The sequence below is a fragment of the Protopterus annectens genome, chromosome 5.part0 (assembly GCF_019279795.1).
Source record: "Protopterus annectens isolate FY-2018-M chromosome 5.part0, PAN1.0, whole genome shotgun sequence".
NCBI lineage: Eukaryota > Metazoa > Chordata > Ceratodontiformes > Protopteridae > Protopterus > Protopterus annectens.
The window spans coordinates 1,642,162,522-1,642,175,021 of record NC_056735.1 but is presented as its reverse complement, the minus strand read 5'-3'; the positions used below and the strand labels follow the sequence as shown (position 1 = coordinate 1,642,175,021).

At 40.4% G+C, this 12,500-nt stretch overlaps 1 protein-coding gene across 1 annotated transcript in view; it reads right to left on the bottom strand.

Annotated features, from left to right (window-relative positions):
• The window catches only part of URB1 (URB1 ribosome biogenesis homolog), a 1,941,236-nt gene that overhangs the window by 1,881,935 nt on the left and 46,801 nt on the right, over window positions 1-12,500 (bottom strand). The window contains exon 2 of the mRNA XM_044071429.1: window positions 12,287-12,426. Coding sequence (XP_043927364.1) covers window positions 12,287-12,426 — 140 coding nt within the window. The remainder of the gene's footprint in view (window positions 1-12,286; window positions 12,427-12,500) is intronic.

The following is a 12,500-nucleotide window of genomic DNA, read 5'->3' as shown; positions in this document are numbered from 1 at the left end:
TGTACTGGCTGTCTGTTTTAATGATGGCTTCATGGGGATAACACTGACAGCTGACAGAAGTGGAAACAACAGGAGCCGAAGCAGAGTGATGATCTTTAATGATAGTAGCCTTCACATGTAGGTCCTATGGGCTGCTAATCTGGGTTAGTTCTGGCTGAAGGGGAAGGCTGATGGGTCATGAATGGCCTTCGTATCTGCTTGAATGACATCTCTCTCTCTCCACCTCTCAAAGCCAGTGGCCATGCTTCACTAATAAGGAATGACTGGGATGAGACTCACAGGAGGGTTTGACAGGAGACAGGGAAATAAAACAAACATAGAAAAATAAGACCCCCCCCCACCTCTTCCATTATTTTGTTCATCTATACGTGGTGCTGTAACCTCCTCCGCCGATAATAAATTAAGTCTGCAGAGGGTTTACTCCCCTGGCTGTCCTTTTTCATCCCTTCCTACTGAATCTGCTTCCAAGCCATCATTAACCTTGCATTTTTCACAGTTTGTTGCAGTCAATAGCCTCAACATCTGCCATTGGGCTGACAGCTTGACACATAACTGCTACTGAGCAAGGGAAAGACTGAAAGATGTGGACAGACTGAAGAACTGCTTGAATACTTTAGAAAGGGACAGAGAAGCAGGTAATCCATCTGAACAGATTTAAGTATGCTGGGATCTTGTTCATAAATAAAAGCAGAGGAGAACTGTTTGATTGACCAGTAAAAGAGTGTAGTTACAGCAGTACTGCAAAATGTATTCCAAACTGTGACCGTGAAGTAAGAGTCAAGTCACAGGATGGAATGAAGCTCTCATTTTACGGGTCAGTCTGTGTCCCTGTCCTCTCCTATTTTCACAGGCTTTGCATAATGAAAGGAAAACAGATCCCAGCCTCTTCTTCTGCAACATTACTGGAATCACTTTCCATTATAAAGTGAGTTCAGCAACTCAGGAGACCCTCATATTAGGGCCACTGTTCCTCAAGGTTGTCAGAAGTCACATGTAGTGGCTTGGCAGCTAAGGAAGATGCTCCTCCAGGTTTCTATGCCAGGCATAGTACGGAAAAAGCCCCTGACTATACCCAAAACAAACTGGGAAGACTATATCACACAGTTTGCCTTGGAAAATGTGAAGATCTGTAGAGTAAGCTGGGCCCTGTTGTAGTGGACACAGAAGTACAGTCTGCTCAGGTTACTACCACTGTGACCTCTGCCATGATAATTCGTTTAGTAAATAGCTGATTGGATAGATGAACTGATGACTGAACTGAAGTAGAGAGAAAAACAGATGGAAGGATTTAAGGCCAAGTCGACAAAAATTCTTATGTCAGCTCAAGGAGAAAAAGGCTTCCTATCTGAAATTAGAGAAGTAAACATGTCTATCTGTGAAAAAAAAAACATGAGTGTCCACCCTTAACTGGTGAGACTGGTAGAATAGACCACCAATGAACAAAATAGCAAACTCTGTTCTCTATTACCTAAAAGCATTCCTTAGCAAAGTATATATATGTGAAGTTAAAAGTGTTGAAAGACTCTTGGGATTACCTTAAATCTGCTGATATGAACATATACAATAAAGATGGATCATTTGTTACTACAGACATTATTGATTTATTTTCTGTTATTCCTTATGAAATGGGCATTGAATGGTTTGAAGAAGCATTGGTGGAAGAAGGGACATTTAAGAATTTAGAGTAATATTGAAACTTATGGAGATAGTGCTTAAAAATAATTTTATTCATTATGAAGGAGAATTTTTCAAACAAAGAAATGGGGTGATTATGGGTGCATGCTGCATCCCTAGTTATGCAAGTATAGTTTTAAACACTTGTCAGAAGAAATAATATCTTTGATTCCCCTTATAAAAATTGTTAGGACATGTATAAGAGCTATTTAGATGACATATGTATTTTCCGGAAATATACAGACATTAAGTTAAAAGAATGTTTAAATTATACAGGTAACACTACAGAGTTCCTAAAATTCACTTATAACATTACTAAATAAACAGTTAACTAGTTGGACATAACTTTACATACAGTTCTTATTACAAAAGAATTGAAGTCCACAGTTTATAGAAAAAAATACAGTTTCTAATTCATATTTATATTTCACCAACACGCACCTCTATAAACAAAAAAGAAGCATCCTGAAGGGCCACTTCATTAGGATATCAAGGATGACACCGATTTTTTTGAATTTAAGAAGTATGTTTTTAAAGAGAAAATATCCTAGAAAATTAGTAGATGAAGTTTTAAAAGAAATCAAAGAAAGGGGACAGATAGATTTATCCCTTTGTTGGGTAAAGGAAATGTTATTTTGATGCATAATAATCTAGAAAAGGATTTAAGTGGTAACAATAGTAAGATGGTTGAAAACTCTACAGCACAGGTAGGTGCTTTTGTTATGGACTTCAACAGGGAATGAGAAGACTATTAAAAATGTGATCTCCAAAAACTGGAATATGTTTGCAGGTTTTAAAGACTTGGAGGGAATATTTACGCAACCATTAAAATTCACTTACAGGAAGGGAAGAGTATCAAAAACTATTTTGAGAATGATTCACATAAAAAAATTATGAAAAAGAAAAGGTACATATAAATGTGGAAAATGTGCCCAATTCCCACATATAAGTAACACAATGTATACACAAAGTAGGGATAGGTATATACAGGCTAAAACGTATACAAATTGTAACAGCGAGGGAGTTGTTTATTTAGTGCAATGAAAACGTGTTTAGCGCTTTATGTGGAGAAGTCAGAAAGGGCCCTAAAAAGAAGAATCTATGAACATTTATAGGACATTCAAAAGAAAGCGATAACCAATGCTCTCGATAAGCATGCAACAAATTGCAAGGATGCTGTTTTTATATTTTTTGTTTTGGAAGTTATCCCGAAATTATCCCACAAGATATTCAGGGAGGACAAGACATATACCAGCAACTTATTTTAGAAGCCAATAAATTTCCAGGATTGAATGAGAATATCCCCTTGGTTCCAGTTTTAAAATTTAGGGCTGCTAGATTATAATCCTCCTTAGAGCACTTTAGGTTATCAGTACTTAATATATTTTTTTTAACAATTTTTTAATAAGTTTTTATACAAGATTCACTAGGTATGTAGTTTTTAAGTCTAGCACATTTGGTACACTATTGTACCCTATGGTTTTAGTTGGTCAAGATTGGTATAATACTTTTATTTAGATACATATATACATTTTCCACAGTTACTTTTACTTTGGTATGAAATTAGGACATTAGAGGGCAGCAGAGTGATAGTACTAGTATTTTCCTCCACAGTATTTTACATATTTTTCACATTTTTACAATTTAAACTATCATTTCATTACCTTTGAGGTTTAAATGAAATGGGGATTTTGTGCATACGTTCATATATATTCATGTTTTCAATGTTTGAATAGGTTGTTCATATTTTTTTTAAGTACTGAAGAAGTATTTATGATTATGCAAATGTTTTTAGATAAACCAGGTTTGACTGGATAATTAGTTTTAACTAATTAGTAGGAAGATGTTTATAAATTAAGGGAAGTGGACTATGATCAAGTGTGCTTGAAGAAGTCCTAAGCCAGGACGAAAAACGCGGTGATCAAGTTAAGCATTTAATGATGTTACTTGTTTCGTTCGTTCTAGTCCATGTATTATTGTGTTTTTCATTAAAAACTTTTTAAATTGGGAATATCTGGAATTGGTGAATATTCTTCTGCATCGTTTACCTCTGCAGTGCCTTACTGTGGTGTTAATGAATAAAACCAAAATTGATGACAGTGCTAAAAGTGTAATAAAGTTTTTTTTAATTATATAACAGTGGGATTAAGTAGTTCGTCAAAACATACTTAATAAGTAGTATCCTACATTTTACTGGAAGAGGGAAGGGTTTTGGTTATCTGATATTCAAATTTTATGCTAATTAGATATCAAGATTTTTTGCTGTATTTACCTACTTTTCAAGGGCCCTGGTTACTATTTTCAATGTATGCAGGTTGAGAGATATGATGCTAATATGAAAGTATCTTCTGTTTTTGGTAGAAAACTTACTGTTTGTGGAATAGCATTCTTTAACAATATTTAGCATTATAAATAGAAGACATTAGACTTTTCCAAATGACAAGGAAAAAAAAAGGATGTAATCCCTGGCAGAAATTGTGCTGCTTCTGGAAGATTCCTATACAAGCCAATCATATAAGTAAGAAAGCACATCTAGGCATGCAGGACACCCAAAGAAGCATATGAAATGAAAATGACTGGACACTACTCAAAAGTTAAACACTTTAAGAAATGTATGCATTTTTAGACACAGACAAGCTTCCTGGAAGATCAAACAGCATATTCAAATCACTTACTTCATGAGGACTAGAAGGGTGGAATGAAGATGCCTCATTTCAAAATTTTGAGCAACAAAAAAGTCGATTAAGCCACTGAGGTCTAAAAACGGGTTTAATGAGTTTTGATTTCTTTAATGAATCAAAGAACAAACTGAAATACAGCTATTTCCTTTCTTCTGGGGACATATTTCATGGCTATTTTTATACAGCAAGAGGCTGATATTGAGGGCAATTCCACCAGAAACCAGAGCTCCTTCTATATTAGAGGGTCTAATCAATTTTGCCTGTTCAAGCAAGTATCCCTCAACATCCTTTATATCCCCATCCACTACACAGGCAATACTACATTCCATTCCAAAACTTTTCTTTATCCATCTTAGTGAATAACAAGCAAAATAAATCTTTATGTTAGCCATTTCACTTAAAGCAACATCTCTACTTATTCAAATTTTAGCAGCCATTCTACATGCTACACTTTCCAACATACTGCACGCAAAGAAATACTTGACTTCAAATTGTGTGTTTTACTGGATACACTAGAGAATCTCGAAGTACTGAAATGTCGAATTTCAGTACTTCGAGACTGAATACTCGAAAGTGCAGTTCCGCGAAAAGTACAGTTTTGTACCTACCATAAATGTAGATGTTCGAGGATTCCCTTGCTGCAGTCCTGACTATTGGGGTATAGTCCGCGTCCCAGTAATACCAGAGTATCAGGGTACTAATGCGCATGACCGACGTCATTTCCTCAGTCTTTTCTTGCCCCAGATGTCAGAAGACCCAAAAAGACAAGTCCCAAAAACAACCTGCACCAATAAACATGTGCAATATATACAGAAATATATATACAAAAAATATAAGCATGTAAAGGCACCTACACAACCACCCTGAAACACAGAGGGGAAGGAGGTAAATTGGATGCAGCAAAGGGAATCCTCGAACATCTACATTTATGGTAGGTACAAAACTGTACTATGTTCTTCGTCTTCCCTTGCTGCAGTCCTGACTATTGGGTAGAATCCCAAAGCAGAGGTAAGGGAGGCTGGCAAATTATAAAGTAGCAGGAGCTGACAACATGCCTTGTAAAACAGCTGTGGCAAAACCAGCTCTAGACTTAGAGTATATAGGCAGGTGATAATGCCTAGAGAAAGTATGCACTGAACTCCAAGTAGCCCAGAATATCCTTAGTTGCCACCCTTAGAAATGCTGTTGAAGTGGCAGTAGCCCTAGTGGAATGAGGCCTAATCCCAGCTGGAACCTCTTTGCCATGATGGGAATAACAAAATGCAATGCAAAGCCAATCCACCTAGAAATAGTTTGTTTTGACACAGGTTTGCCCTGTGAACTTAAAGCAAAAGAAACAAGTAACTGCTGAGACTGCCTAAAATCTTTAGTCCTGCTCAAATAATAACGCAATTGCCTGTGTACATCTAAAGTGTGCAAAATCTTTTCCCCTTTATTTTGAGGATCTGCAAAACGTAGGCAAATGAATAGTTTGGTTTAAAGCCACACTAGAAACCACCTTAGGCATAAAGGAAGGATTAGTACGTAATGATACCCTGTCCTTATGGAAAATCAAAAAGGGCTCTACTGCCATAAGGGCCTGCAACTCAGACACCCTTCGTGCAGAAGTAATAGCCAACAGAAAAGCAGTCTTCCATGACAAATATTTCAATTCAGCAGTAGCTGCCGGCTCAAAAGGTTGTAGAGTAAGTTTTTCCAACACAAAATTGAGATCCCAAGCAGGAGTAGGAGCTCGGGTCTTATATTCTTTGCCCCTCTAAGAAACTGCTTGAACAAAGGATGCGAAAACAAAGGTGGGTCACAATCATAGTGAGCTGAAATTGCTGCAGCATGAATCTTTATGGAAGAGAAAGACAAACCTTTGTCCAATAACTCAGTAAGATATTGAAGAGCCACACTCAAATTAGGCTCTGAAATCTCCAAATTCTTTGCTGTACACCAAAATAAAAATCTCTTCCATTTTTCTCGGTACACTCTCCTAGTACTAGGCCTTCTAGCTTCCATAATCACATTTAAAACTTGTTGAGGAAGCTGAGACCTTCCATGTTTCAACACAGAATATGCCAAGCTGTGAGATGGAGAGATTGAAGCTTGACATTGAGCAGATGACCGTCCTTCTGAGATAACAGATGAGGAATCAGAGGTAAAGGCCATGGAGGCTTCTTTACAAGACTCCTTAGAAGTGGGTACCAGTGTTGCCGAGGCCAATCTGGAGCTATCAAAATCATCCTTGGCCTGTCCTGTCTGACCTTTAGTAATACCTTTGGAAGAAGAGGTAGAGGTGGAAAAGCATAGACATGAAGGTTTTTCCAACTGAAAGACAGAGCATCCACTTTCCAAGCTGTGTGATGAAACCCCTTTGTGCAATACTTTGGCAGCTGGTGGTTTAGTGGAGAAGCGAACAGATCTATGTCTGAGTTCCCCATGACACTGTCAATTTCTGAAATACATGAAGATCCAGTTTCTGGGGATCCATGATTTGTCTGCTTAATACATCTGCTAGGAGTTCTGTGCTCCTGGCAGAAACCTTGCCTGAAGAGTCAGTTGCAGGCTTAACGCAGTCTCCCATAAAATCATTGCTTGCCTGCATAGAGGATAAGAATGTGTTCCCCTTGCTTGTTGATGTACCACATGACAGTTGTGTTGTCTGTCAGAATCAACACCTGCCCTGGAAGAAGTAACTCCTTGAACGCCATCAATGCAAACTGGACTGCTAACATCTCCTTCATGTTGATATGTAGATGCTGTAGTCTGGCAGGCCACTTGTCTTGTATCCACTTTCCATTTAGATGAGCTCCCCAAGCAGTGTCCGAGGCATCTGTCGTTAAAATCTGACTCGCCTCTGGCCGGGTCACAGAGAGTCCCTTGTTTAGGTGACATTCCTGAGCCCACCACAAGAATTCCTTTTGAAGGCAAGGTATTATTTGAATGACAGTGTCCAAATCTTGGCAGTGCTGTGTCCATACATTTTGAGATACCATTGCAGCTTCCTCATATGCAGTTTGGCATTGGGAAGCACCAGAATACAAGATGCCATGAACCCTAATGCTTGAAGGACTGTCCTTGCAGTCAGCACGGACTGATGAGATAGTTGATGGAAGTAAAGTGACAGACTCTTTTGTTTGTCCGGGGTTAAAAAGGCCATCTGGGCTGCTGTATTCAGTCTCACACCCAGAAAGCACATGTCTTGAGAGGGTACTAGACTGGACTTTATTTCGCTCACAGAATACCCTAGGCATCTTAGCACTGCTATGACATATTCCAGATGCTGTAGAAGGTGTTCTTTTTCTTGAGCCAGAATCAGGCAGTCGTCCAAGTAAGGATAAATTTGAATGCCTTGAAGCCTGAAGTAAGCTATCACTGGAGCCAGAACCTTTGTGAATACTCTGTAGATAAGCCAAAGGGCAATGCAGAGAACTGATAATGAAAATCTCCAGTTCGAAACCGCAGATACTTTCTGCAACTTAGCCTTATGGGCACATGAAGGTAAGCTTCCTTGAGATCCAAAGTTACCATCCAGTGATCCTTGCCCAGCAGAGGTAACAGTTGCTGTAACGTCAACATCTTGAACTTGGGAATGTCCAGATAAGTGTTGAGGATAGATAAATCCAAAATTGGTCTCCACGTGTTCCCCTTCTTTGGTACTAGGAACAGGCGAGAATAAAAAAGCCTTTCTGACACAGGGACTGGCTGAATAGCCCCTATCTGGAGTAACTGAGAAACTTGCTTGAGAGCCTCTTTTCTTTGTGGAGGAGGAACATCTGGCATGCCTTTGAAAGGGTGCATTGTGTGGAAATAAAATCTGTACCCGTGATGAATGATATCCAGCACCCATCTGTCTTGAGTGATTAAATCCCAATTTTCTTTGAAAAGAGACAATCTTCCTCCCAAAGGAGCTGCCAGACGAGAGTCCACTGGCAGCTGAAAAGGCAGGTCATTGGCTCTGCTTACGAAAGGACTGACCCCTGCCCTCACCAGAAGTCTGAGCAGGTGAACTGTCTGATCTAGGCCTAAACGAACCTTGAGCCCTGCCCCTACCACGACTAGATCTACCCCTAGACTGGGAACCATAAGCAGGATATGTCCACCCCTTAGCAGGCCAATTTCTACTAAACTTGGAGGCTGCACCTGCAAAAATCTTTAACAGTCTGCATAGACTTAGCTTTGTCCTCCATTTTCTTTAAAACTGCTTCCACAGGCGGTCCAAACAACACATCAGACTGTAAAGGAGCATCCAAAATCCTGGTCTTAACATGCTCAGCTAAATTCTGATCCTTCAACCATGCATGTCTGCGAAGAACAGAACTAGTAGCAGCCACCCTCGAGGAGGCCTGAACAGCATCAAAACCACACTGCAAAGAATGCTTACCCACTTGTTCAGACACATGAACCAAATCCAGCAATTCTTTACACTCAATACCTTCCGCCAAAGCATCCACCTTAGATTTCAATTGTGAAAGGAGATAATTCTGATATTTCAGCATATGAAATTGACAATTCATGGCTAGAGTGGAAGAAGTATATACTTTCTTACCCCACCTATCCAAAGACCTTGCCTCTTTATCAGAGGGTACAGGATTTTTAACAACAGAAGCTTTAACACCTTTAGGCCCCTGAGAAACAGTTTCTGGGTCCGCCCTGGGACTCTTAAACAAATACTTATGAGCTTCGGGCACCCTATAATACCTATCAGGCTTAACAGGAGCAGGAGGCAAGGAATCAGGGTTCAGAGAAGGCTCTGCGAAACATGCTCCACCACATTCAACACAGGAGGAATAGCTAAGGGCCTATGCTGAGGCAAAACAAGAATTCCCTAAGCCGTTTTCTGGAGTCAGAGTAATCTTGGCCTTCCCATTTAAAGTGCTCCCTCATGGAGTGAAGAGTCTCTGAAAATGAAAAATCCTCAGGAGGAGAAGCTGAAGGAGTGGAATCATCCACATCAGAATCAGAATAAGCAGGAAACTCTTGCAAGTCTTCCACAGAAGACTCTGAAGCCTGTGAACACTGTTCAAAACTATCAAACTCCTGTTCCACCCTAGGCCTCTTATCAGGTGTGGGCATAGAACCTCTAATCAGAGTAATCAAATCTTCAGCCATTTTAAGCATATGTTTCTTAGGCACAGAGCCCGAAATGCTAGGAGAAGCCCCACAGAAGCTGAACTTGGCCTTCCTCTAAAAGAAGCTCTGGAAACAGAAGGAGAGGCCCTAACTACCTTGGGAAGAGAGGGAAGAACAGTTACCTGAGAAGCCCTCTCAGCCTGGCCTACTTCCTGAGAGGGCACATCCTGTAACAGTAAAGTATCTGCCTGAGACTCCATAGAGACTCCTGGCAAAACCTCTGGCTCCCCTGAGCCTTCTAAAGGACCGACGTCCGGGACTGCCGGTTCCTCACCCTAGACTTCACTGTTTTGTCCTTGCGCTTCTTAGATGAAGCAGGCGCCGGAGCATCCGACGGCATAGTATAATTGCAACGCTTCCCAAACACTAACCTAGCACAATCAAGCCTCCTCTTAATAGTGCGCTTATTAAATCTAGCACAAGAGCGGCAACCAACAACGCCGTGCTCAGGCCCTAAACAAGGTATACACAAAGTATGATAATCCCTATGCGGTATCTGCTTCCCACAAGAAATACAGTTATTCACTTTTCTGACATCCGGTAATATACTGAGGCAAGAAAACCAAAATGTTCCCAACGGGTTACTTAGCCAACTCTGTACTCGGTCTGAAACTCCGGTCGAAAATCTCAGAACGCCAACCTGCACTCGCAAAATTGCTTCTGCATCGGACCATGCGGCAAAAAAGACTGAGGAAATGACGTCGGTCATGCGCATTAGTACCCTGACGTTGACGCCAGTCAAGGGCGCCATGACCGACGCCAGCCTTATACTCTGGTATTCGGGCCGACTGGGACGCGGACTATACCCCAATAGTCAGGACTGCAGCAAGGGAAGACGAAGAACATCTGCACTATGTTGAATGCGGAAATATGAATCCGCTACCGTGGTATCACGTTCATGACGTGCGGTGTGGTTTGTGGATTTATCTGGGGTTTCAAGTAAGTGGTGTTTGTGTAAGGGTATTGGCTAGGGATTTTAGTGTATGTGTGTGTGTGTGTGTGTGTGTGTGTGTGTGTGTGTGTGTGTGTGTGTGTGTGTGTGTGTGTGTGCAGAGGTGTGTTTGTGTGTTTAGTGCGACCTCGTAGCTAGTATATATAAGTAGGCTGGTGTGGGGGTGGGGGTGCAGGGGGCCTTCCTCCCCTGCTTATAGGTAGGGTAGGTGTGTGTGTGTTATGTTGTGTTTGTGTGCGTTGTTTTGTTTGTTTTAGTGTAATTAGGTAGGTGTATGTGTGTGTATGGTCGCGATTGTGCTATTCACGGTTTTGGGTGTTCGACTACTCAGTCTCGAAATACTGAAATTCGACATTTTAGTATTTCGAGATTGTCTAGTGAATTTGTTTTACCTTACAGAAAATGAAAGCTACTATTCTACAACTCTGTCTTCCCAGTAGTCTGGTAAACTACAACCTCACTTTGGACAAGTAGAGAACTAGCAGCAAGCATAAATCTCAAAACTACACAGATTTTTCTTGAGGCACAACTTGATATTTCCACTCAACCGAAGCATGCTTATTGGATGCAGGCTCAAGCAGTGAACCAACCTGAACAAGATGTTTATAGTGGTGAGTTACAAAATGCTGTCTGTCAACCTATGCAGTACAGTTCTGACAGCTCCAAAGAGGAATAATAAATTAACTTTACTCCCGGCAGAATTTTATTTCCCAATTTTATATATCAGACAAAATGTATAATTTTGCAGAGACTGGAGAATTTCCTATATGCAGTAAGCAATGCCTTACTACTAACAGCTTGTGTGAAAGTAAAGTATAGCAATAAGGTTCACATAAATCATCGTCTTCACAAACTGATTAAAATCAGCATCCTCCTCCTCAGACTGTCACCTATTTGTTCTCCTGAACTAACTGCTTGCACTCCACATCACCTCATTGGGGGGAGGGGTTCATATTTCCCCCATCTTAATCTTCCTAGCAGCACCTTACTCTTAGGCTTCCAGTTTTGAGTGAGAGCCACAGTGCCCATAGAGGATGGAGGATTATCCCCTGTCCTATGTGTCGATCTCTGTGGCTGCTTGACATCAACGTACTCACACAACACTATTCTGTGGCACAAGCATTATGTTCTTGCCTAATGCACCTACTGTACTATACACAGTTTGGTGGGTGTGGACACACCACAACCTGACTGGATCTCCTTCCTCTGCTATCAGCCAGCCCTACATTAGGTATGATCGCCTCCCTTCCCCCACAATGGGTGAAGTTGGCACTGGCCACTCACTTCTACTCTCTCCTCACAGAATCCTCCCTCCAGCATCAGAGTTTCTACATGAACTCAATTCACCTAGTCATCTAGATTTCACTGAGGGCTTTATCCTTCTGTGCAAAAGAGCATGCAGGCTTATTTATTGGTTGCTTTATAGCTTGCTAAATACCAAAGATTCAACAAGTTGGGTTCCATCTGAAAATTAAAGCTATGTATTGCTTAAGTCAACTAAACCTTTATGTAGACTCTGGACTTTATTCAGTATGCTTTTCATTCTATACACAATTGTTGAGTTTTTGCCAATTTCACATTTGTGTTTTATCCACTAGTCTTCTTCACCCTCCACCCCACCCCCAATGCCTTGCAGTCCTGTGCAACATTCAGACTTACATTGTTTGGGGATTAAGGGTTATGTGATCCTGTGTTTGTTTTAACTCAGGGCAAGGTGAATATAATGCAAACAAATAAATAAAATACATTAATATAAAAGAAAGCTTCATTTGGTTTGAATAACCTATGAACCTCTAATTAGCATTGCATTTGCCCTCATTCCTATAAAAAATTTGGTATTAAGATTTAATGCACCACTTACCTCTTTTTCAGATCTTTTCTCTCCATCCAACAGTTTGAAGATTTCTGCACACTCCATAGAAATTTTAATGTATCCCTCTACAACATCATAAAGATCAGCAGAAGGTAACTTCTTTGCCAGAGATATGAAAGTTTCCATTCCTGGAGAGAATAAAAAAAATTTCTTGGCACACATTTTACATTCTACTGCAGTTAAAACCCCTAAATATCAAAGA